Source organism: Rhinolophus ferrumequinum, chromosome 14, assembly GCF_004115265.2.
Source record: "Rhinolophus ferrumequinum isolate MPI-CBG mRhiFer1 chromosome 14, mRhiFer1_v1.p, whole genome shotgun sequence".
Taxonomy (NCBI): Eukaryota; Metazoa; Chordata; class Mammalia; order Chiroptera; family Rhinolophidae; genus Rhinolophus; species Rhinolophus ferrumequinum.
Window position 1 is genome coordinate 27355662 of NC_046297.1, and position 25087 is coordinate 27380748.

Consider the following 25087-nt stretch of genomic DNA (forward strand, 5'->3'; position numbering starts at 1 on the left):
GTAATTTATGATCTTTCAAAGATCTCTTGCTAATCATGATATCAAAAAAATATTTCTAATACGCTATGCATTTTTTAGATATCTTGAAATAAAGAAGCTTTTAAATAAAGAAGCTGTTAAAGAAGTTCTTGGCATTTCTCAAATTCAACAATTAAACCATTAAAAAAACAACAACTATCAGACAATAACAATTGGCAGAACTAATGGATTCACAGACTCTACCAGGGAAACAGTAAGAATATGAGTAATAATGTCCTCCACTTTAACCTAGGTTTAAGGGTCAAGTTTTGTGGTGTTCCACATATTGCAATGGACAATTAAACAGAATGAAGTCCTCATGCACCAATTATAGCCAATGGAGCACTTGAAGTTGGCTCATTTGCAACATGATAAGGACTGAAGGGGAGCTTTATGGTGTAGGATTAGGATGACTTTTTCCTCATTTTAACCATTACAGATGAGGTGTTATTTGGTTGATATAAATAAAAAAAAACACCTTCTCTCTTTTTCTTTTTTTAAATTTTATTTTTTAAATTTATTGGGGTGACAATTGTTAGTAAAATTACATAGATTTCAGGTGTGCAATTCTGTATCACATCATACATAAATCACACTGTGTGTTCACCACCCAGAGTCAGCTCCCCTTCCATCACCATACTCTCATTTTTTTTTATGGTTTCAAATTTCATGGTTAAAAAAAAAAAAGAAAGTTATTCTTCTAAATTCATCAAGGGAGAACATAAATGTCCATTAATTCATTCTTGGCTCCACCCAATCAATGCAATCTATACACCTCAGCTAGAATGATCTTTCTACAGTATAAATTAGATTTAAGTCAGATCTGGTTAAGATGGCAGAATAGGTAAATGCTGTGGTTACCTCCTTTTACGACCACATCAAAATTACAACTAAAGTACACAACAACCATCATTGATAATGGCTTGAAGTCTAGCTGCACCAAAGCCCTACCATTAAGAAAATACAGAAGAAGCCACCTCAAGACTGGTAGGAGGGGCAGAGACACAGCATGGGGGGTCCTATACAAGCATGTGATCATTAAAAATTTGGGGAGATATCTCCACTGCAGAGATCTCACTGGGTGGAGTGGGGGGATCATATAGCCCCACACCAGGTTCCTCAGCCCAGGGTTTAATGAATTCCAAAGACTGAAAGTCCCCCATAACTTCTGGCTGTGAAAATCAGTGCCATTGTTTCTATGTTGAGACTTCCCTTCTCCCGCATGTAGCCATAGGCGGCCACTGTATCTGAATCTCCATCAACCTGACTAACTCCATTTGTTTCCCCTGATTCCCTGAGATCCTACCCCATCTCACTTCCAGGTACACCCAAACTGCTTCCAGTGACTTTTCTGGCCTTTCTTGGCTCATGCTGTGGATTTTCCTAAAATCTCTCAAAGGCTCACAAATCCCAAACAAGCAGTATCTGGCTTTGGTATGTCCCCTATCTCTGGCTAAGCAGACCTAAGCACTAGTGACAGCTGACCTTGGTTCTTCGTTTGGCCTCTTGAGACACCTCTAAACCCATTTCAGGAGTTGGCCATCTGTGAATTCCTTTGTGGCTCATTCCAGGTGTCCCTAGGCAGGATGAAGTCTGTGGCTGAGCATAGCCTGCAGTGGGGCCCATTCCAGGAGGCCATGGGGCTGGCATGCCTGGCTGGGGCATCAGCCAGCTGCTTCTAGGGATGAAACACTCAAAAGGGCACACTGGGCAGGCACCAGAGTCCTGCAAAACTGAATCCTGCTCTGTAGGGTCAGCCCCTGTGCCACAACACCTCCACTGTAGTCTTGACCAATCCTTACAACTAATCAGCCCAAGAGTCAATCTCTTCCATTGACGTACAATTAGCAACCAAGGCTCAACTACAGTAGGAGGGCACACACAGCACACACAAGGGACATACCTGAAGCACGTGGCTCAGGAGACAAAGAAGACAGCTCCACTGAGTATCACAGCACACCTACTACATAGGGCTACTCTACTACCATGTTTCCCCAAAAATATGACTGGATCTTACATTAATTTTTGCTCCAAAAGATGTATTAGGGCTTTTTTTCAGAGGATGTCATCCTGAAAAATCATGCTAGGGCTTATTTTGCAGTTAGGTCTTATTTTTGGGGACACACAGTAAGAGAGAGACAGATAGCAGGCCTCTCTAATACATCGAAACAAACACAGAGACACAGCCAAATGGGGAGATTGATGAGACGAGTAAAGCGTTAATAATGGCAAGCTTGTACACTAACTGGAATGAGCTTAAACATTAACCACTTGGCTCTGAATCCCCTGGCTAGTACTGCACCTGCAAGCTGACAAGCACTTTACATCCATCATAGGTGGAAACAGAATAGTTCCCAACTGCAACAGCAACCTGCAAGCTGACATCCATCATATATGGGAACAGGACAGTTCCCAGGAGAAGAGAGTTGTAATGGCCGCCCCTCCCAACCCCCCACAAGCTAACAAGCACATTACATCCTGCTTAGAAAAATATAAAACTCAGAGAGGTCATCAAAATGGCCGTGAGAGTTGAGCCTCTGTAAAGCTCCCCTGGAATTTACAACGAATCGAACAACAATTAACTCCACAAAGGACTCCGTGCAAAGCAGACAGGCAAGAAGAAGAGACCCACTACTGAATTTACCTAAAGATGGGAGAATCCCGGGAGCAGGGGAGGAGGGAAGGGAGAAGAGCTGAGACGGAGCCAGGCGGGTGAAGGACGCAGACCTGGCTCAGTGCTCTGAGCTTGCTGCATCCTGGAACTACTGCGGCTGCGGGAGAGGGAGGGGCTCGGACTGCTAGGGCTCCGATTATGGCCTAAAGGGCTGAGGGGGCAGCATATAACACGACTGAGTCCAACGCTCATGGCAGAGACCTAGGAGAAAAGGCTGAGTGAAGAAGGCTGAAAAAGGTTGTTTGAGCCCTTGCTCTCGAGCACAGAGCGGAAGCCGAGCACAGAGTGGAAGCCTTGGGCAATGAGACTAGCCGCCCCCGCCCTACCCTCCCAGAACTCGTCCCGTCCCCACCTGCCCGGTGCTAGAAGCCGAACAGAAGCAGTGTCAGATCAAAAGAACAGAATATTTGCTGTTCTGAGAACTGTGGACCGCAGACACAGATTCGCAGCCCAACTGGTTCCAGCAGAGGGGAGGGAGCTGTGGAAGCAGGAGAAGCTGTGGTGGTGGTCGCCACCATTGCTCTGGGCCACCTCTCACAACTCACCCCGCTCCTGGCCCCATCTATCGGGGCAGATCCCTGCAGGAGTAAACAGAAGTGCTGAAACATACGGACTCTGAATCTGGTGCAGGAAGAGTTTTGGAATTTCAAAAGCTCTCTGCATATCCACAAGGACACTGCAACCTGTGACCCAGGTGAACTATTAACAGAGGAGAAGCCTGTCTCCCAGGGAATCCCCCCCATTGTGTGAGAAGCTGGAATAGTGCAGAGAAAACATAGCACTACCATGTGAGAGAGAAAAAAAGGGATGCAGTCAGAGAGAAAAAAAAAAACATTCTACCAACAGTTACTGGAAAACAAAAGAAAGACCTCTTCCTATCAACCTGTTGCCAAAGCCACTCCTGTAGATGTCTAGGAAGAGAAATAATGAATCAGTAATTGCCATGAATAACCAAGGCAACAAGACAGCTCAGAAAGAAAGTGAAAAGTCTTCAGAAAAGGAACTGAAAGGTATGGAAATATGTGACTTAAATGACAGAGAATTCAAGATTGCAGTTCTGAAAAAAACGCAACGAGATGCAAGAAAACACAGAAAGGCAGTTTAATGAACTCAGAAACACAATCAAAGAACAACATGAGCATTTTACGAAAGAGATTGAAATTTTAAAAAAGAACCAAATAGAATTTCTGGATTTAAGAACTCAATAGAAGAAGTTAAGAATGAAATAACCAGCTTAGGTAGTAGAGTTGACCAGATGGAGGAAAGAATCAGTGACATGGAAGATAGAAACCTGAAAACTACACAGGTGGAAGAAGAAAGAGACTTGAGACTTAAAAGAAATGAAAGAACTCTTCAAGAACTTTCTGACTCCATCAGAAAGAGCAATATAAGAATAATGGGCATACAAGAAAGAGAAGAAAGAGAGAAGGGAACAGAGAATATATTCAAACAAATAGTCGATGAGAACTTCCCAAATTTGTGGACAGAACTGGGTACTCGAATCCAAGAAGCAAATAGAACACCGAATTACCTCAATCCCAACAGGCCTTCTCCAAGGCACATTGTATTGAAGCTGTCTAAAATCAACGACAAAGAAAGAATCCTCAAGGCAGCCAGGGAAAAGAAGACGGTAACCTACAAAGGAAAGCCTATTAGAGTATCATCAGATTTTTCAGCAGAAACTCTACAATCCAGGAGGGAGTGTAACCAAATATTCAAACTATTAAAAGAGAGATTATGAGCCAAGAATAATATATCCAGCAAAGATATCCTTTAGATATGAAGGAGGAATAAAGACCTTTCCAGACATACAGAAGCTGAGAGAATTTTCTAACGCACGACCTGCACTACAAGAAATATTAAAAGAGGCTATTCGATCACCATCAACAGGAACAATTTTTGGCAACCAAAACATTAAAAGTGGGAGAGTAAAGGCCTGAACCGGAATATGAGAATGGAGAAAGTAAGCTTGCTGAAGAAAATGGAATACTCTAAATATCAAACATAAACCTAAGGGTAACCACTCAAAAAAAAAAAAAAAATCCAGAACTGAAAATATACTCTAATAAAAGAAGAAACAGAAGGAAACATCATAGAATACCACCACACAGAAATAATAGACAACAACAAAAAAGGCAAAGAAACAATGGAGACACAGCCTTACCAGAAAACTAAAGATAGAATGACAGGAAATCTTCACATATCAATAATCACCCTAAATGTAAATGGACTGAACTCACCAATAAAAAGTCACAGAGTATCAGATTGAATCAAAAAACTAAACCCAACCATATGCTGTCTCCAAGAGACACATCTCAGCTACAAGGACAAGCATAGAATCAAAGTGAAAGGATGGAAATTGACACTCCAAGCAAACAATACCCAGAGAAAATCAGGTGTAGCTATAATGACATCAGATGAAACAGACTTCAGGGTGAAAAATATATCAAGAAACAAAGATGGACATTTCATAATGGTAAAGGGGACTATACAACAAGAAGACATAACAGTCATCAATATTATGTCCCCAATCACGGAGCACCAAAATATACCAAGCAACTACTAACAGAACTAAAGGGAGAAATTGACCAAAACACAATTATACTAGGGGACTTAAATACATCACTGACAGCTATGGATAGATCATCCAAACAGAAAACAAATAACGGAATAGCAGCCCTAAATGACACATTAGATGAAATGCACATAATTGACATATGTAGAGCACTTCATCCTAAAACAACAGACTATACATTCTTTTCTAGTGTACATGGAACATTCTCAAGGATAGATCATATATTGGGACATAAAATCAGCCTCAGCAAATTTAAAAACACTAAAATCATACCAAAGATATTCTCTGATCACAAGGCTTTGAAATTGGATATCAACTGCAAAAAGAAAGCAAGAAAAAACACAAATAAATGGAGATTAAACAATATAGTTTTGAAAAATGACTGGGTCAAAGAAGAAATTAGAGGAGAGATCAAAAGATACATAGAAACAAATGAAAATGAAAATACACCCTACCAAAATTTTTGGGATGCAGCGAAAGCAGTTTTAAGAGAGAAATTTATATCATTACAGGACTATCTCAAGAAACAAGAAAAATCACAAATAAATAACCTCATGTTACACCTTAAAGAACTAGAAAAAGAAGAACAAGTGAAAACCAAGGTCAGCAGAAGAAAGGAAATAACAAAAATCAGAGCAGAACTAAATGAAATGGAGAACAAAAAGAAAACAGAAAAAACTAATGTGACAAAGAGCTGGTTCATTGAAAAGATTAACAAAATTGGCAAACCCTTGGCTAGGCTCACTAAGATAGAAAGAGAGAAGACACTAATTAACAAAATCAGAAATGAAAAAGGGGAAGTTATCACGGACACCACAGAAATATAAAGGATCATCCAAGAATACAATGAAGGACTATATGCCACCAAATTCAATAACCTAGAAGAAATGCACAAGTTCTTAGAAACATATAGCCTTCCAAGGCTGAACCACGAAGAAATGGAAAATCTAAACAGACCGATCACCAGTAACGAAATTGAATCAGTCATCCAAAACCTTCCCAAAAGCAAAAGTCCGGGACCAGATGGCTTCACTAGTGAATTCTATCAAACCTTTAAAGAGGATCTAATACCAATCCTGCTCAAACTCTTCCAAAAAATTGAAGAAGAGGCAATATTCCCTAACTCATTTTATGAGGCCAACATTACCCTGTAACCAAAACCAGGTAAGGACAACACAAAAAAAGAAAGCTACAGACCAATATCTCTGATGAATACAGATGCAAAAATCCTAAACAAAATTCTAGCAAATCGAATACAACAATGCTTTAAAAAGATAATTCATCACGTCCAAGTGGGGTTCATCCCCGGGGCACAAGGATGGTTCAACATCCACAAATCCATCAATGTGATACATCACATAAACAAAATAAAGGACAAAAATCATATGATTATATCAATTGATGCAGAAAAAGCATTTGACAAGATACAACATCTGTTTATGATTAAAACACTTAATAAAATAGGTATAGAAGGAAAATACCTTAACATAATAAAGGCCATATATGACAAGCCGTCAGCTAATCTCATAATTAATGGTGAAAAACTGAAGCCCTTTGCTCTACGTTCAGGAACACGACAGGGCTGTCCCCTATCACCTCTGCTGTTCAACATAGTTTTGGAAGTCCTTACCAGAGCAATCAGGCAAGAGAAAGAAATAAAAGGCATCCAAATTGGGAATCAAGAAGTTAAATTATCACTCTTTGCAGATGACATGATGCTATATATAGAAAACCCTAAAGACTCCACCAAAAAGCTATTAGAAACAATCAATGAATACAGTAAAGTTGCCGGCTACAAAATCAACGTACAAAAGTCCGTTGCATTACTATATACTAACAATGAATTCTCAGAAAAAGAAATACAAAAAACAATTCCTTTTGCAATTGCAGGAAAATTAATTAAATACCTAGGAATAACCTTAACCAAGGATGTGAGGGACTTATATGCTGCAAACTGTAAGACATTTTTGAAAGAAATTGAAGAAGACACAAAGAAATGGAAAGACATTCCATGCTCATGGATTGGTAGAATGAACATAGTTAAAATGGCCATGTTACCCAAAGCAATATACAGAATGCAATCCCCATCAAAATCCCAAAGGCATTTTTTAAAGAAATAGAACCAAAATCATCAGGTTTGTTTGGAACCACAAAAGAGCCCAAATAGCCAAAGCAATCTTAAGAAAAAAGAACAATACTGGAGGTATCACACTCACTGACTTTAGTTGTACTACAGGGCTACAATAATCAAAACAGCATGGTATGGGCAGAAAAACAGACACATAGACCAATGGAATAGAATTGAGAACCCAGAAATAAAACCACATAAATATGAACAGACAATTTTTGACAAAGAAGCTAAAAACATACAATGGAGGAAAGACAGCCTCTTCAATAACTGGTGCTGGAAGAATTGGATAGCCATGTGCAAAAGAATGAAACTGGACTGCTATCTGTCACCATGTACCAAAATTAATTCAAAATGGATCAAAGACTTAAGCATAAGACTTGACATAATAAACTGCATAGAAGAAAACAAAAGTACTAAACTTATGGAAGTTGGGTTCAAAGAGCATTTTATGAATTTGACTCCAAAGGCAATGGAAGTAATAGCTAAAATAAACGAATGGGACCATATGAAACTTAAAAGCTTCTGCACAGCAAAAGAAAGCATCGACAGAATAAAGAGGCAACCAACTGAATGGGAGAAGATTTTTGCAAACAGTGCCTCCGATAAGGGACTAATATCCAAAATATACAAGGAACTCATGAAACTCAACAACAAAAAAACAGACAACCCAATTGAAAAACGGGCAGAGGACCTGAAGAGACATTTCTTCAAAGAGGACATACAAATGGCAAATAGACATATGAAAAAATGCTCAACATCACTAACCATCAGAGAAATGCAAATAAACCCCACAATGAGATATCACCTCACCCCAGTCAGAATGGCTATCATCAACAAGACAAATGGTAACAAGTGTTGGAGAGGCTGTGGAGAAAAAGGAACCCTCATACACTGTTGGTGGAAATGCAGACTGGTGCAGCCATTATGGAAGGCAGTGTGGAGGTTCCTCAAAAAATTACGAATAGAATTACCATATGACCCATCAATCCCTCTCCTGGGTATCTACCCAAAACCTGAAAACATGTATCCATAAAAACACATGTTCTCCAATGTTCATTGTACCTTTGATTACGGTGGCCAAGACATGAAACAACCAAAATGTCCTTCGATAGATGAATGGATAAAGAAGTTGTGGTATATATACACAATGGAATACTATTCGGCAGTAAGAAAATATGATATAGGAAATTTGTGACAACATGGATGAATCTTGAGAGTATGATGCTAAGCGAAATAAGTCAGACAGAAAAAACAGACAACCATATTATTTCTCTGATATGTGGCATATAGACCAAAAACAACAAAAGAACAAGACAAACAAATGAGAAACAAAAACTCATAGACAGAGACAATAGTTTAATGGTTACCAGAGGGTAAGGGGGTTGGGAGGTGGGACATGAGGGTAAGGGGGATCAAATATATGGTGATGGAAGGAGAACTGACTCTCTGGGTGGTGAACACACAATGGGTTTTATAGGTGATGTAATATAGAATTGTACTCCTGAAGTCTATGTAATTTTACTAACAATTGTCACCCCAATAAATTAAAAAATATATATATATAAAACTCAAGCTAAACAGAAACCCCGTGCAGCTGTCTCCATTGGACTCTCCCCTGGCTAAACTCCTTTTGCCAGTGTCTCTCCTACCTCTCTGTCTCAGCAGCTCTCCCTATCAGACTGCTGTGGCAAAACTTTTGCCAATATTTCTCTTCCAAACAGAACTCTCTCTCTCTCTCTGCCTGACTTTCAATACTGCTTTCTTGCTCTCCCACTTTGTAGAGTCTCGTGGATGCTTTGACATTCTGTGAATGTCTAGGGGTTAATTCTGTGCCAATACAAAGACAAAGAAACATGTGCCAAATTAAAGAACAGAACAAAGCTCCAAAAAAAGATCTAAACAAAAAGGAGTCAAGCAATCTACCAGACACAGAGTTCAAAAAACTGGTTATAACCATGCTCAATGATTGCAGGAAAACTTCAACAAATACGTGGAAAACATAAAAATGGATACAGAAAACATAAAATAGAACCAGTCAGAAATAAACAATACAATAATTGAAATGAAGACTACATTTGAGGGAATCAACAGTAGATTACATGAAGCAGAAGTTCAAATTAGCGACTTACAAGATAAGGTAGCAAAAAAAAAAAAAAAAAAAAAAAAAAAAAAAGAAGAAGCATCCAAAAACAGGGTAGTTTAAGGGGCCTTTGGGACTATATCAAGCATACCAACATTCACATCATAGGGCTACCAGAAGAAGAAAAGAGAAAGGGAGGAATTGAAAACCTATTTGAATACCAATGACTAAAATTGATAAATGAAGATGTAGTCAATATGCATATTACACGTTTTAAAGAAATGGAGATAAATAGTCCTTGGCTCTGCAGTGAACAACACAGATGGCATTCCCTCTCCAAACTCTCACTCTTTATCCTCTGGAGAGTACATACATTTGCATATTTTGGGGCATCTGTTTGTTACCCTCTGAACTCCCACTGCTTACATCTGAAACCCAGACCACAAATAAATTTGGATTATTTGGATCATGTGGTGCTCTTCACTTTCTGAATTTGGTATCTGACTCAGGAACTAAATAGATTCAGATACTTGATATTTACATAAGCTTACTGTAACTGCAGACCCTTAACTGGGAACTCCAACCCGTGTCTGACTCATGCAGCATGGAAGGAAATGTTGAAAAGGAAAGGTTGAGGATTCTGTTTTTGCTGGCATAAATAAGCCCTAGTGATAAAGAGTACAGAAAAAAATCTGACAGTCGTAGGGGCATCCAAACTTGTTTAAACTGATTTATCTTGTTGAATTCTGAATCTCTTTCCAAAATAAACAGCATACTTTCTTCTTGTTCAGGAAAAAAAGAAAAAAAAAAAAAGAAGAAAACGTATTTGAAGAAAGAGTGACTAATAACTTTTCTAACCTGGTGAAGGAAATAGACACACAAGCCCAGGAAGTGCACAGTGTCCCAAACAAGTTGAACCCAAAGAGGCCCATACCAAGACACATAATAATTAAAATGCCAAATTAAAGACAAAGAGAGACTCTTAAAATCAACAAGAGAAAAGCAGTTAGTTACCTACAAAGGAGCTTCCTTAAGACTGCCAGCTGATTTCTCAACAGAAACTTTCCAGGCTAGAAGGGATTGGCAGAAAATATTCAAAGCAATGAAAAGCAAGGACCTACAATGATGATTACTCTACCCAGCAAAACTATCATTTAGAATTGAAGGACAGATAACGAGCTTCCCATATGAGAGAAAGCTAAAGGTGTTCATCAACACCAAACCAGAACTACAAGGGATCTTAGAGGGATTTCTTTAAGATGAACAACAAAAAACAAAAAAAGGATAAGAAATATAGTCAACAATATTGTAATAACTATGTATGGTTTCAGATGGATACTAGATTTATCAGGATGATAGATGAAAGAGGGGTTTGGGGACAGGGTGAAAAAGGGGGAAGGATTAAAAAGTACAAATTTTTAGTTAGAAAATAGTCAAGGTGGTGCAAAGTAAAGCATAGGGAATATAGCTAATACTATGGCAATAACTGTGTATAGTGCCAGATGTGTACTAGACTAGTGAGGGCTACGTGCAGCATAGGGAATATAGTCAATAGCATTGTAGTGTCAGATGGCAGCTGGTGATCATTGGTGATCATTTCTTTAGATATATAAATGTTTAATAACTGCTGTGTACACCTGAAACTAACATAATATTGTATGTTAGCTATATTTTAATACGAATCTTTTAGAAAAATCAGATTTAGGTCAAACATGAAATGGAACTTAACCATGTGGCCCTGCTTTTTTTTCCCCCTCCAGTATTGTCCTCTCTCCATCCCCTTCCTGTACCTTATCTTTCGGTTATACTAAACTACACTGAGATTACTGTTACCCTCAATTTGTAACAATGTGTTTATTTGACCTTGTCAACCATGCATATCATTTTCCGAGCAATGTTTTAGAGTGGTAGATGCCCAGTTGAAGACAGATTTTGAGAGTTTAGAATCTGTACTTTGCCCAGGTTCGCTCAATCTTACTCATATACTCTCCTATTAGTTTTGTATTGTCAAATAAACCTCTTATCATTTCCTTCCTTTTTCTCAAATCCTTCGAAGGTATTCTTCTGTTCTTAACACGAAATCTGAATTCTTTAATAGAACCCCTTTCATAATCTGTCTCTTAGTTAGCCACACAATTGATCTCTCATTTCTGACCTCAAATTCAATGTCCTTCCTCACTTACAGGTATATGTCTGGATAATCTTACTCTCGGTGTCTCAATTTCTATGAAGCCTTCCTTGAGCACCCACAACTGACATGTATACCCCACCTGTGTTTCTCTATAAACAACAAGTATCAAGTAAATACTTATTTGAAAATATTACTGTTGAAGACTGTTTACATGGAGATCTATTATTATATATAATTAACTAATGTGCCTACAACTATGTGTGTTTAAAGGAACATAATGGCAGAAAATTTATACTCTTACCTATGAGAATTATATAAATACCGCAACATCAGACTTTGACACCTTAGTGAGAAAACATTTTCGTAACACGGAAAAGGCTACATTTTAATAAGGACGAGGATTACAAAGGACAAGCTGAGCTATATATGGCAACAAACTTCTGTGAGGGAATAACCCCAGCAACACTAAGGGAAACAGAAGCATGTACAACCTCCTGCTATGTTGCTAATGTAAACTGAAGTACATGGAATATGGTGCTATTTAGTATGTCTTATACTGTCTGGAAAATCCAGGAAAATGGTTTTTATGGGGACTTTCATATGCAAGTACTATGTAACAAGAACCAGCTTGACATTCCCAGACACCTCACTGCTTCCAAACCAGTAGCATTCAAGTATAATCTAAAATCATGCTGACTCTCATTTCCTACCCTGACCACACCAATAGACTCTTATTTTTTTCTCAAGATCAAAACACTTCTACTATCCGTATACTGCCTTTCTCACATATTTATATCACTATCTTGTTTTATTTGCATTTGTTTTTTTAAAAAATCCTGTACAAGGCTTAATTTCTAGGTAAAATATGTTTCCCGGTAAAGGGTTTCTCATTAATCCTTAACATTAGTGACAAAAAAAATATTGGTTTGCTTCTTAGGTTATACTTTGATAAAGGAGAAAGTGAGGTGCACCTAAGGAATTGATGTCCTTATAGTAGAGAAGAGAGTGTCTTCCATTAAGACCAGAGCTCTAAGTCAGAAGTTGAAGCAGTGACTCCAGTACTGGAAGATTAACAGTAGATGGTGGGTCAGTTGAGCTTTAAGATTTTTTAGATATAACTGGCTGAGAAAGTGCCCATAATCGTTCAATATATGTCAGTCCCACAAACATAACCTTTGTGAAAATGGCACCCAATCAGAGAGCACAAGAACATACTAAGTTATGTGTTTACAAGGACTATACTCCCTGGCTTGAAACTTCAAACCCTTAAATTCCTCCATTCTACAATTCTAACATATTATTATCCTTAAAACTGAAAAATATATTTTCCCTATTCTGATATTGGAGATGTTGCTGCAGAAAAGTAATAAAGGGATATTTTGCTTTAAAATAGTTTTGGGGAAGGAAAATTTCCCCTCAATATGAAGCCATACCTTTAGTAAAAGAGGATATATATGTATACATAGATATGCAATATCTATGTGTGTGTGTGTGTGTGTGTGTGTGTGTGTGTATAATATCATATATGCACTTTATATAGTTATAGTGTTTTGTGGCAAAAATTATTTTATTAAAATTATTTTTTTTTGTTTTTCTATAAACAGATTAAAGCATAATTTAACTTTTGTTAACAAAAAATGAGAATGTTAAACTTAACACATGATAACTAATTAAAATGCTGACAGGCATTCAAAGTTATCTCAATCATTCTTAAATTAAAATATATGCAGCACATTTCCCAGAGCTGACTTGATCACATTACCTTTGTTGCAGCATCAAAGCAGATAAATCCTGTGCTAAAGTCAATCGTGAGTCCCATTAGATGACTTTCTAGGACACATGCATATGTCTTGCTCTAGACAAAACAGAAAATACTGTTACTTTTCATGTAATTGACCCAATATCAGCCTAAATAGCCAACATTTTTCAAAGACATGGTGAAAGCTCCTGTAATAAGTTCTTTATATGATAGCTAACTTAATATCAGCAGTAATTGTATAAGGAAGAGAGTATTATTAACTTCTTAATGTTAATAAAACAGAAGCTAAGTGATTTTTGCCCTGCTAGGGGATACTCAGGGCCAAATTCCCAATTCTGCTCTGTCAGCTCTTGTCTTTACTTTAGGCCACACTGGCTTCCTTTGGCATATTGGCAATAAACTTGGTATTAAAAATTTTAGGTGTAGGCAAGATTATGTTCAGTTGTTAAGCTAAATATCACTGCATTTGCATTAAGTCAAAAGTGAATTATTAAAGATCAAAATATTACTTAAATTCTTGACATATTAATTTTATGGATATTATTAAAATAATTCTCAGGCACACAAACACAGATTCCCTAACAAAGGCAAAAAATTCAAGAAACATCTTGACCTTAACAGTTTCAGTATGTTCATTCATGTGGCAAAAGATATTTCCCAAATTACCACTTGTTATTATTTGTATAAACTTATTGATTCTTCAGAAATCAACAATTAATTAATTTTTACATTGAGACAGATTAATTTAGAATGTTACTTATATAAAATTATTGGAAAGACTAATAAAACAGGTACTGAAATATAAGAATAACAGGAAATAAAAACTTGAGGCTTATACGCAACGTAATACATTTTTATGCCCATGGACTTGTTTTATTCGCATAGTTAGATATCCAAATAAAGAAAATTACTTATAATTAACAAACAAGGAGAAAGAGAAGGAGGGAAAATAAGAAATAAATCTATTTCAAGCAAATTTTCAATACCAATCCTTACATTGTATTTGTTTTTGTATTACTGTATATGAAAATACATTAAATGAATCACATTCTCACTATAATTCTGGAGAAATGCATCAAGTTGCCTTCACCAAAAAGCTATATGCTATATTCATATGTTTAAGTCCAATTTGCATAGGAAAGTTATAACCATGCCAAATTATTCATTTGGAAATAACTTTGTTTTTAAAAAGAAGATTAGCAAACAAACTTAATAGAACCTATAAGTTCATTTAGGGGTGGAAGTTTATTTGTTTAATACATGGACATCTTCTATGCTTGCATCCACCCATTACTATTTTGTCAATACGACTATCAACATTAAGGAATGTTCACGACTATCTCATTTCCTCTAATTTAGACATAATTGTGTGCTACTTCAAATACTATAATTTTTTTAAAATATGTCAGGTGAAAATATTAAATATTACAGAAAATTAAAATTTATTTCTTTAAGTTCAGATTTATAAATTACATTGTTTCAATAATCATTAAATTGAAACACATGTGATATAAATTAAAATACACTGAAGTTTAATTCTATAATGTCTAATCTTAATAAACATATATAATGAGTATACTTAATATATTTTTCACATTAAAATATTTGATTAATTTCTATATTTTATAATAAAAATGGAATCATAATTAGAAAAATGCAAAAACAGTTTAGAAAGTTTCAAACTAGAAACACTTCAAAAGATTTTGCTTAATTATATATTATTAACAACATTTAAAGATACATGACACTAAATATTTGTTAATATACCCTGTTGAATGACAGCTAAATGTCTATAGCTTGGTAATATACATATGAAAGTGTTTGCAATAATAATTAAAGGAAATAATTATTTTCTTTTATAATTATATTCAAAAGTGAAATGATCACTTTTGAAAATGATACACTTTTTCCTTAACAGTTCTGTTGTAAAACAACTATACATTTTTCAAATTAAATTATTGTAAGGTCTAAAACAATTATCTGCTTTTTACTAACATTATTCATTTACTCTGGGAAAATTGTTCAGAAATAGGACAAGCAAAGGTACTAAAAATACTATAAATGAATTAGGCTTCATACTGGTAATTTGGATACTATGGAAATGTAAGATTTTATTCATATAAATTTTTACCTTTCTGTTTCAATATTTACTACATTTTCTATTATTAAGGTGTAAATTTAAATGTCAATGTAAAGTGTTTAGAAATACCTTCATTCAATGGATTACCTATTAAATATGTAGATATTTATAACTATATTTAGTATATTAGAGATCAGAAAACTTGTAAATAGATAAAGGAATAGATTGCAAGCTAGGAAATGTTAGAGTGCAATCCCATTAATGAAAACCAATTTCCAAATAAAAATAATTTTATTTATTAATTAATCATATTAGTCACTTCATTAATTTTCTAAATTTCTGCCTATTTCACGTATGTTCCTTCTTTATCTTTTTAATCAACTTTAATGTTAGTGGGAATATTGAGAAATAGAAGGAAACATATAAAGTTCTTTTGTAAATATATGCACATTCTTGTTTTCGAAAATAACATTACCAAAGTGTTTAGTCATTAACTATTGATTTCTGATAAAGTAATTGATATAAAAAACATTTTTATATTTGTATAGAAAATTTATGACTGGGAAATTATAAAGTCTATGACAAAACTGAAAGCTACAATGGCATTAAATATTTTACTTTTCACTTACTATACGCATTTTAAATTGGCATTGTGAATAGGTAAGTTGATAGATAGTCCAAAGAAATACATTGCTCAAGACATCAGCTTAGAGAATATGAAGCCGATTTTACAAACACACACACACATAAACAAACAAAAAGTATTCAAATATAGTGAAACAATATAACTTTATCTCTATCTCATTTCTAAACATCAGGAGACTCAAAATGAAATATTACATTGAGAACAACAGGTAGAACTCAATATGTAGATTTTTTTCCAAGTGAAGTGTGATATTCTAGGAACATGATAATTAGGGAAACCTAAAAAATATCAATATAATTTTAAATAATGTCAACATCTATGAAACTGACATGTTTTATTCTTTAAAATGGTCTTAGATGTTGTCACTTGAAATAAAATAATATTTAAGACAGTTTTCACCTTTCCGTTTTTTATATTAATGTACCTATTTACTAAATTGAGGTTATATATACAGTTCAATGTTTGAAAGAGTATTTCTGTTACTTTAACATTTTTAGATATATGCAGATCAGCAGAGCTATTAGAATATGTCAACTGAGAAATAAAACAGAATTTGAATCTTCGCCCTGTTCTTTTCCCCTTTTGTCATGTAATACTGCAACTTGATGTGTTGAATACAGGTTTGTAGTCAGAAAAAAATAATAATGTATGTTATAAATCAGTTCAACATATGGAAAAAGTTTGCATCTGATCTCCTATTGCAGATAAGCATTCTAGGATAGTCAACGCTATATCATCATCATCACATATTTGTTTTTCAAAATTAACTGCTCATGTGTCTATTTAGGTCTTGGTTCTATGAGTCTATTCGCATGTGGCAAGTGCACCACAAATGTTCAGTATTGCCATTGATCTCTGGTCCCTGTCAGCTCATAACCTACATTTAGTAGCCTGCTTCATTTCATGGTTCTATGAATTAGAGAGGGTGAAGGTTCTATGAAGTTTGATCTGGATATAACTTCATACTGAAGAAATAAAATTTAATAAGTATGTATTGAATACTTGTGATATACAAAATACACTGTACTTCCATTTGTAGATGAATAAAATAATCTCAAGCAAACTATAACTATTGTGTGCAATGTCAAGCACACATCACTTCAATACAAGACAGTGTGAACAGACTTAAGAAAGTGATATTGGTGTCAAAAAGTGAACAGGTTAGTTGTGGAAGGCGTAGTGGTACTCAGTGGCCAGCGAAGACTGGAAGTCAGGAATATCTTCATGGATAATATGACCTATGAAAAAAGTTTCAAATTCTGTGTATAGTTTTGAAGCGTAGAGACGAAGAGAAGGCTTTCTAGCAAGAAAAAAACATTAAAAGTGAATGAAGCCATTCAGCTGAAAATTAGGTGGTCATGATTGGAGAACAGAAAATGGTCTTGTAAATGATTAGTTAAAATCAGAGTATTTTCATTTTAGATTTAAAGTGGAGAAGATTATAATTAAGATTAGAAAGAATATATTTTGATGAGTGGCAGGAAATAGCCTAGACAGATCAAATTGTAGAAAAATTAAAGTGTTTTTCAAAGCTGTATTACTATTCATTTAATCACAATGGCTAATTATTAAATGTATTTGAGAAGGAAGTCAAGACTCACAGAACTGTATTTTTATGCTAATTTGAATTCAATAATTAGACCTCTAGGCCAGTGGTCATGTATCTGTGTGAATCATAGATCCTAAAATTCCAGACTCTCACCTGTATTCGTTCCACTTCCAGAAAGGTTGCTGTTTGGAAGGCTCTTTCCCACTGGGCGAGGTCACAATCTAACTCCACAGAGAAGTAGAGGTCTTCTCCAGACTCGGACTGCACAGTGAAGCAGTGTTTCCGCCGGTCTAGCAGGTCACTGTCCTGTGATGTATACACAGGCTGGCATACATCAATTCATATTGCTAACGTAGTCAAACCTTGAATCAATGTTGACTAATGCACAGTGGAGATGCCAGACATAAAGATTACTCTATTATTTTTATCATGTAATCTTCATTAAAAATGGTCATGGCAGTTAAATGCCAGGCCTCAAAGTCCATTACTAACATGTTTCATTCCTGCATTGACACTGAAGTATGTCCATAAAATCGAAGTTTGGATTTCTGGTTTCAACTCTTATTAGCAATGTAACTACCAAACAATTTAATACATGAGATTCAGGTTCTTACTGTACAAAGGGATAAAACACAATCTCCTTTTTTTCCCTACAGAGCTGTCAAGATGATAAAATTAAATAGAGTGTGAGTTTGACCCCGATAGAAATAATAACCTTCAGAATACATTTTGCTAATTGGAAACTATCATTTAATAATGGTAATAAAATAATAGCTAAACATATCTGCAAAAATATCTTTGTATACTTCTCTCATTTATGATTTCTCCTTTCAGAAATATCCTCTAGGGTTTTTTTTAGATTTATTCCAAGTCTCCTGGACATTTTCTGCAGACTAATAAACAAATGCTGTCCTTCCTAGGATAAGTTTGAAATTTATAAAGCAATAGTACATAGAAACAACATATTACAAATATGTTTGATAGTAATGTCTGAATTTTTTCTAAGGTACTCAGAGATCAATGGGCCTAACCAAAGTGTACTACTATTTTTAAAACAACCAAAATGAACCATATGCTTATAATAATTATTGAACATATAGACATTACCAGTCATACATTTTCTACTGTCTCAAAACATATAAAACTAAAGGCAGAAAAAGCTGCAAAAAAAAAATCATGGAGTAATTTATTCCTATGGCAAGATTCTGCATATATCAGTATGGTTTCTTCTCTCCTTTATACTATGTCACCCAATATTCACTAATATGACAAGTTACTTGTTTCCCACTGTGGACAGAAAAGGGGCCACATACTAAACCTGACTAGCTCAGGGGAGGCCAGCATGGCAGGTCCTACAAACTCAGAGACTGCAATTAACCACATAGATTGCTCTGAGCATAAAAAGTCTTAACTAAAAGCAGTCACGGCTGATATTCCATCCTTGGCATATAGCTTCCTTGAAAAAGTCAATCTTTATTTACCAAAGTGAACCTGTCTATTGTCTTTTTGCATCTAAGATAACATACCCTTGGAATGTCAGAGTAATCCCTTTTTTCAGACCCCTTAAGGCACAAAACACCACACCAAAACAGAAGACCACAGAACCCCTCATTTTTATTTTGTTCCCCAAATACCATTTCTATGTGCTGTAAATGTTAACTATCACCTATCATGTACTCACCAATGTAAAAGAAGTATATGTCTCTCTATTTTACTTTTTATTCAATCCCAGAGATTTCCCCACTTTGCTTTCTCCTACCACTTTATCTAGCACAAATGGATTTCATCTTACTTTCCTTACGTCTCCTCCTCTGATTCTAATATATAAAATAAGCTGCAAAAGTGCCCTTCTCTGGAGAATTTTTTTCTTTTTTTTTTTAATTAAAGTTTATTGGAGTGACAATTGTTAGGAAAGTTACATAGATTCCAGGTGTACAATTCTGTGTCACATCATCTATAAATTACATTGTGTGTTCACCACCCAGATTAAGGCATCCGTCCATCAATTTATATTTGATCCTCTTTACCCTTATCTACCACCCCCTCCCCTCGTACCCTCTGGTAACCACTAAACTATTGTCTGTGTCTATGAGTTTTTGTTTCTCATTTGTTTGTCTTGTTCTTTTGTTGTTTTTGGTTTATAAACCACATATCAGTGAAATCATATGGTTCTCTGCTTTTTCTGTCTGACTTACTTCCCTTAGCATTATAATCTCAAGACCCATCCATGTTGTCACAAATGGTCCTATTTCATCTTTTCTTACCTCTGAATAGTATTCCATTGTGTATATATAACACAACTTCTTTATCCATTCATCTATCGAAGGACATTTTGATTGTTTCCATGTCTTGGCCACCGTAAATAAAGCTGCAGTGAACATTGGAGCACACGTTGTCTTTATGGATACATGTTTTCAGATTTTTTTGGGTAGACACCCAGGAGAGGGATTGCTGGGTCATGCGGTAATTCTATTCATAACTTTTTGAGGAAACTCCACACTGCCTTCATAGCGGCTGCACTAGTCTGCATTCCCACCAACAGTATATGAGGGTCCTATTTCTCCACAGCTTCTCCAACTCTTGTTATTATTTGTCTTGTTGATGATAGCCATTCTAACTGTGGTGAGGTGATATCTCATTGTGGTTTTTATTTGCATTTCTCTGATGATTAGTGATGTTGAGCATTCTTTCATATGTCTATTTGCCATTTGTATGTCCTCTTTGGAGAAATGTCTCTTCAGGTCCTCTGCACATTTTTCAATTGGGTTGTTTGTTTTTCTGTTGTTGAGTTGCATGAGTTCCAAGTGTATTTTGGATATTAGCCCTTTATCGGAGGCACTCATTGCAAAACTCTTCTACCATTCAGTTGGTTGCCCCTTTATTTTCTCGATGGTTTCTTTTGCTGTGCAGAAGCTTTTAAGTTTGATATAATCCCATTCATTTATTTTAGCTTTTACTTCCCTTGCCTTTGGAGTCAAATTCATAAAATGCTCTTTGAACCCAAGGTCCATAAATTTAGTACCTATGTTTTCTTCTATGCAGTTTATTGCTTCAGGTCTTATGCTTAAGTCTTTGATCCATTTTGAATTATTTTTGGTACATGGTGACAGATAGCAGGCCAGTTTCATTCTTTTGCTCGTGGCGTTCCAATTATCCTAGCACCATTTATTGAAGAGGCTGTCTTTTCTCCACCGTATATTTTTAGCTTCTTTGTCAAAATTTATCTGTTCATATTTATGTGGTTTTATTTCTCGGTTTTCAGTTCTATTCCATTGGTCTAAGTGTCTGTTTTTCTGACAATACCATGCTGTTTTCATTATTGTTGCCCTGTAGTACAAGCTAAACTCAGGGAGTGTGATACCTCCAGCACTGTTCTGTTTTCTTAAGACTGCTTTGGCTATTCAAGGTCTCTTGTGGTCCCAAACAAATATGATGATTTTTTGTTCTATTTCTTTAAAAAATGCCATTGAGATTATGACGGGGATTGCACTGAATCTGTATATTGCTTTGGGTAATATGGCCATTATAACTGTGTTGATTCTTCCAATACATGAGCACAGAATGTCTTTCCATTTTTTTGTGTGTCTTCTTCAATTTCTTTAAAAAATGTCTTGTAGTTTTCAGCATATAAGTCTTTCACATCCTTGGTTAAGTTTATTCTTAGGTATTTTACTCTTTCTGCTGTAATTACAAAAGGAATTTTTTTTTTATTTCTTTTTCTGAGATTTTATTGTTAGTATATAGGAATGCAAAGGACTTTTGTACGTTGATTTTGTAGCGGGCAACTTTACTGTATTTGTTGATTGTTTCTAATAGCTTTGTGGTGGAGTCTTTAGGGTTTTCTATATACAGCCTCATGTCAATCTGCAAAGAGTGACAATTTGACTTCCTCATTCCCAATGTAGATGCCTTTTATTTCTTTCTCTTGCCTGATTGCTCTGGCGAGGACTTCCATGTTGAAAAGCAGAGGTGAGTGGGGACAGCCCTGTCATGTTCCTGAATGTAGAGCAAAGGGCTTCAGTTTTTCACCATTAATTATGAGATTAACTGAGGGTTTGTCATATATGGCCTTTATTATGTTAAGGTATTTTCCTTCTATATCTATTTTATTAAGTGTTTTAATCATAAATGGATGTTGTATCTTGTCAAATGCTTTTTCTGCATCAATGGATATAATCATATGATTTTTGTCCTTTATTTTGTTTATGTGATATATCACATTGTTGGATTTGCATATGTTGAACCATTCTTGTGCCCCTGGGAAGAATCCCACTTGGTCGTGATGAATAATCTTTTTAAAGCATTGTTGCATTCCATTTGCTAGAATTTTGTTTAGGATTTGTGCATCTGTATTCATCAGAGATATTGGACTGTAGTTCTCTTTTTTTGTGTTGTCCTTACCAGGTTTTGGTATCAGGGTAATGTTGGCCTCATAAAATGAGTTAGGGAGTACTATCTCTTCTTCAATTTTTTGGAAGAGTTTGAGCAGGATTGGTATTAGATCCTCTTAGAAGGTTTGGTAGAATTCACTAGTGAAACTATCTGGTCCCAGACTTTCGCATTTGGGAAAGTTTCGAATGACTGATTCAGTTTTGTTACTGGTGATGTGTCTGTTTAGATTTTCCAATATTTCAGGTTCAGCTGAGGAAGGCTATATGTTTCTAAGAACTTGTCCATTTTTTCTAGGTTATTGAATTTGGTGGCATATAGTCCTTCATAGTATTCTTGGATGATCCTCTGTATTTCTGTGGCATCCGTGACAACTTCCCCTTTTCCTTTTCTGATTTTGATTATTAGTATCTTCTCTCTTTTTATCTTAGTGAGCCTAGCCAAGGGTTTGCCAATTTTGTTAATCTTTTCAAAGAACCAGCTCTTTGTCACATTAATTTTTTCTATTGTCTTTTTGTTCTCTATTTCATTTAGTTCTGCTCTGATTTTTGTTATTTCCTTTCTTCTGCTGACCTAGGGTTTCATTTGTTCTTCTTTTTCTAGTTCTTAAATGTGTAACGTGTGGTTATTTATTTGGGATTTTTCTTGTTTCTTGAGATAGACCTGTAATGATATAAATTTTCCTCTTAAAACTGCTTTCACTGCATCCCAAAAATTTTGTGTGGGATGTATTTTCATTTTCATTTGTTTCTATGTATCTTTTGATCTCTCCTCTAATTTCTTCTTTGACCCGGTTGTTCTTTAAAAGTATGTTGTTTAATTGCCATGTATTTGTGTTTTTTTCCTGCTTTCTTTTTGGAGTTGATATCCAATTTCAAAGCCTTGTGATCAGAAAATATGCTTGCTATGATTTCAATCTTCTTAAATTTGCTGAGGTTAGTTTTAGGTCCCAATATGTGGTCTATCCTTGAGAATGTTCCATGTACACTAGAAAAAAAAATATATAGTCTGATGTTTTAGGATGAAGTGCTCTATAAATGTAAATTATGTCCATTTCATCTAATGTATCATTTAGGGCTGCTATTTCATTATTTATTTTCTGTTTGGATGATCTATCCATAGCTGTCAATGATGTATTTAGGTCCCCTGGTATACTTGTGTTTTGGTCAATTTCTCCCTTTAGTTCTGTTAGTAGTTGCTTGGTATATTTCGGTGCTCCCTGATTGGGGGCATAAATATTGATGACTGTTATGTCTTCTTGTTGTATAGTCCCCTTTGTCATTATGAAATGTCCCTCTTTGTCTCTTGTTTCCTTCTTCATCCTGGAGTCTGTTTCATCTGATATCAGTATAGCTACACCTGATTTTCTTTGGATACCATTTGCTTGGAGTGTCAATTTCTACTTTGAGTCCACTTTCACTTTGAGTCTATGCTTGTCCTTGTACCTGAGATGTGTCTCTTGAAGAAAGCATATGGTTGGATTTAGTTTTCTGATCCAATCTGCTAATCTGTGCCTTTTTATTGGTGTGTTCATTCCATTGACATTTAGGGTGATTATTGTTATATGAAGATTTCCTATAATTCTATCTTTAGTTTTCTGGTAAGACTGTGTCTCCATTGTTTTTTGCCTTTTTGTTGTCGTCTATCATTTCTGTGTGGTGGTGTTCTATGATGTTTCCCTTTGTTTCTTCTTTTATTACAGTATATATTTCAGTTCTAGAGTTTTTTTGAGTGGTTACCCTTAAGTTTATGTAAAAGAAAGTTTGATATTTAGAGTATTCTGTTTTCTTCAGCATGCTTTCTTTGTGCATTCCCGTATTCTGGTGCAGGCCTTTAGCCTCCCCCTTTTTATGTTTTGGTTGCCACAAATTGACCCTGTTGATGATGGTTGAATAGCCTCCTTTATTACTTCTTGTAGTGCAGTCATGTATTAGAAAATTCCTTCAGCTTCTGTATGTCTGGAAACGTCTTTATTCCTCCTTCATATCTACAGGATATCTTTGCTGGGTGTAGAATTCTTGGCTCATAATTTCTCTCTTTCAATTGTTTGAATATTTGGTTCCACTCCCTCCTGGATTGTAGAGTTTCTGCTGAAAAATCTGATGATAATCTAATGGGCTTTCCTTTGTAGGTTACCATCTTCTTTTCCTGGCTGCCTTGAGGATTCTTTCTTTGTTTTTAATTTTTGACAGCTTTGATGCAATGTGCCTTGGAAAAGGCCTGTTCAGATTAAGGTTATTAGGTGTTCTATTTGTTTCTTGGATTTGAGGATCCAGTTCTTTCCACAAGTTTGATAAGTTCTCATCGATCATTTGTTTGACTGTACTCTCTGTTCCTTTCTCTCTTTCTTCTCCTTCTGGTATGCCCATTATTCTTATATTGCTCTTTCTGATGGAGTCAGAAAGTTCTTGTAGAGTTATTTCATTTCTTTTAAGACTCAAGTCTCTTTCTTCTTCCTTCCGTATCATTTCCAGGTTTCTAACTTCAATGTCATTGATTCTTTCCTCCATCTGGTCAACTCTACTACCTAAGCTGGCTATTTCATTCTTCATTTTTTTTGTTGAGGTCTTAACTCCAGAAATTCGATTTGGTTCTTTTTTAAAATTTCAATCTCTTTGGTAAAATGTTCATGTTGTACTTTGATTGTGTTTCTGAGTTCATTAAACTGCCTCTCTGTGTTTTCTTGCTTCTCGCTGAGTTTTTTCAGAGCTGCAGTCTTGAATTCTCTGTCATTTAAGTCACATATTTCCATATCTTTAAGTTCATTTTCTGGAGACTTCACTTTCTTTCCGAGCTGTCTTGTTGCCTTGGTTATTCATAGCAATTAATGATTTATTACTTCTCTTCCTAGACAACTACAGGAGTGAGTTCTGCAACAGGTTGATAGAAGAGGTCTTTCTTTTTTTTCTGGTACGTATTGGTAGAATGTTTTATTTTCTCTCTGACTGCAGCCTTTTTTTTCTTTCTCACACTGTAGTGTTATGTTTTCTCTGCACTATTCCAGCTTCTCACACAATGGGGGGATTTCCTGGAAGGCGGGATTCTCCTCTGTTTA

General features: G+C 35.6%; 1 protein-coding gene across 2 annotated transcripts in view; it reads right to left on the bottom strand.

Moving 5' to 3' along the window:
- SNTG1 (syntrophin gamma 1) overlaps window positions 1-25087 on the bottom strand; it is a 468529-nt gene that overhangs the window by 59969 nt on the left and 383473 nt on the right. For both annotated transcript variants that reach the window (XM_033126633.1, XM_033126632.1), the window contains 2 exons: window positions 17797-17949; window positions 13372-13464 (listed from right to left, as the gene is read on the bottom strand). In XM_033126633.1, coding sequence (XP_032982524.1) covers window positions 13372-13464; window positions 17797-17949 — 246 coding nt within the window. The remainder of the gene's footprint in view (window positions 1-13371; window positions 13465-17796; window positions 17950-25087) is intronic.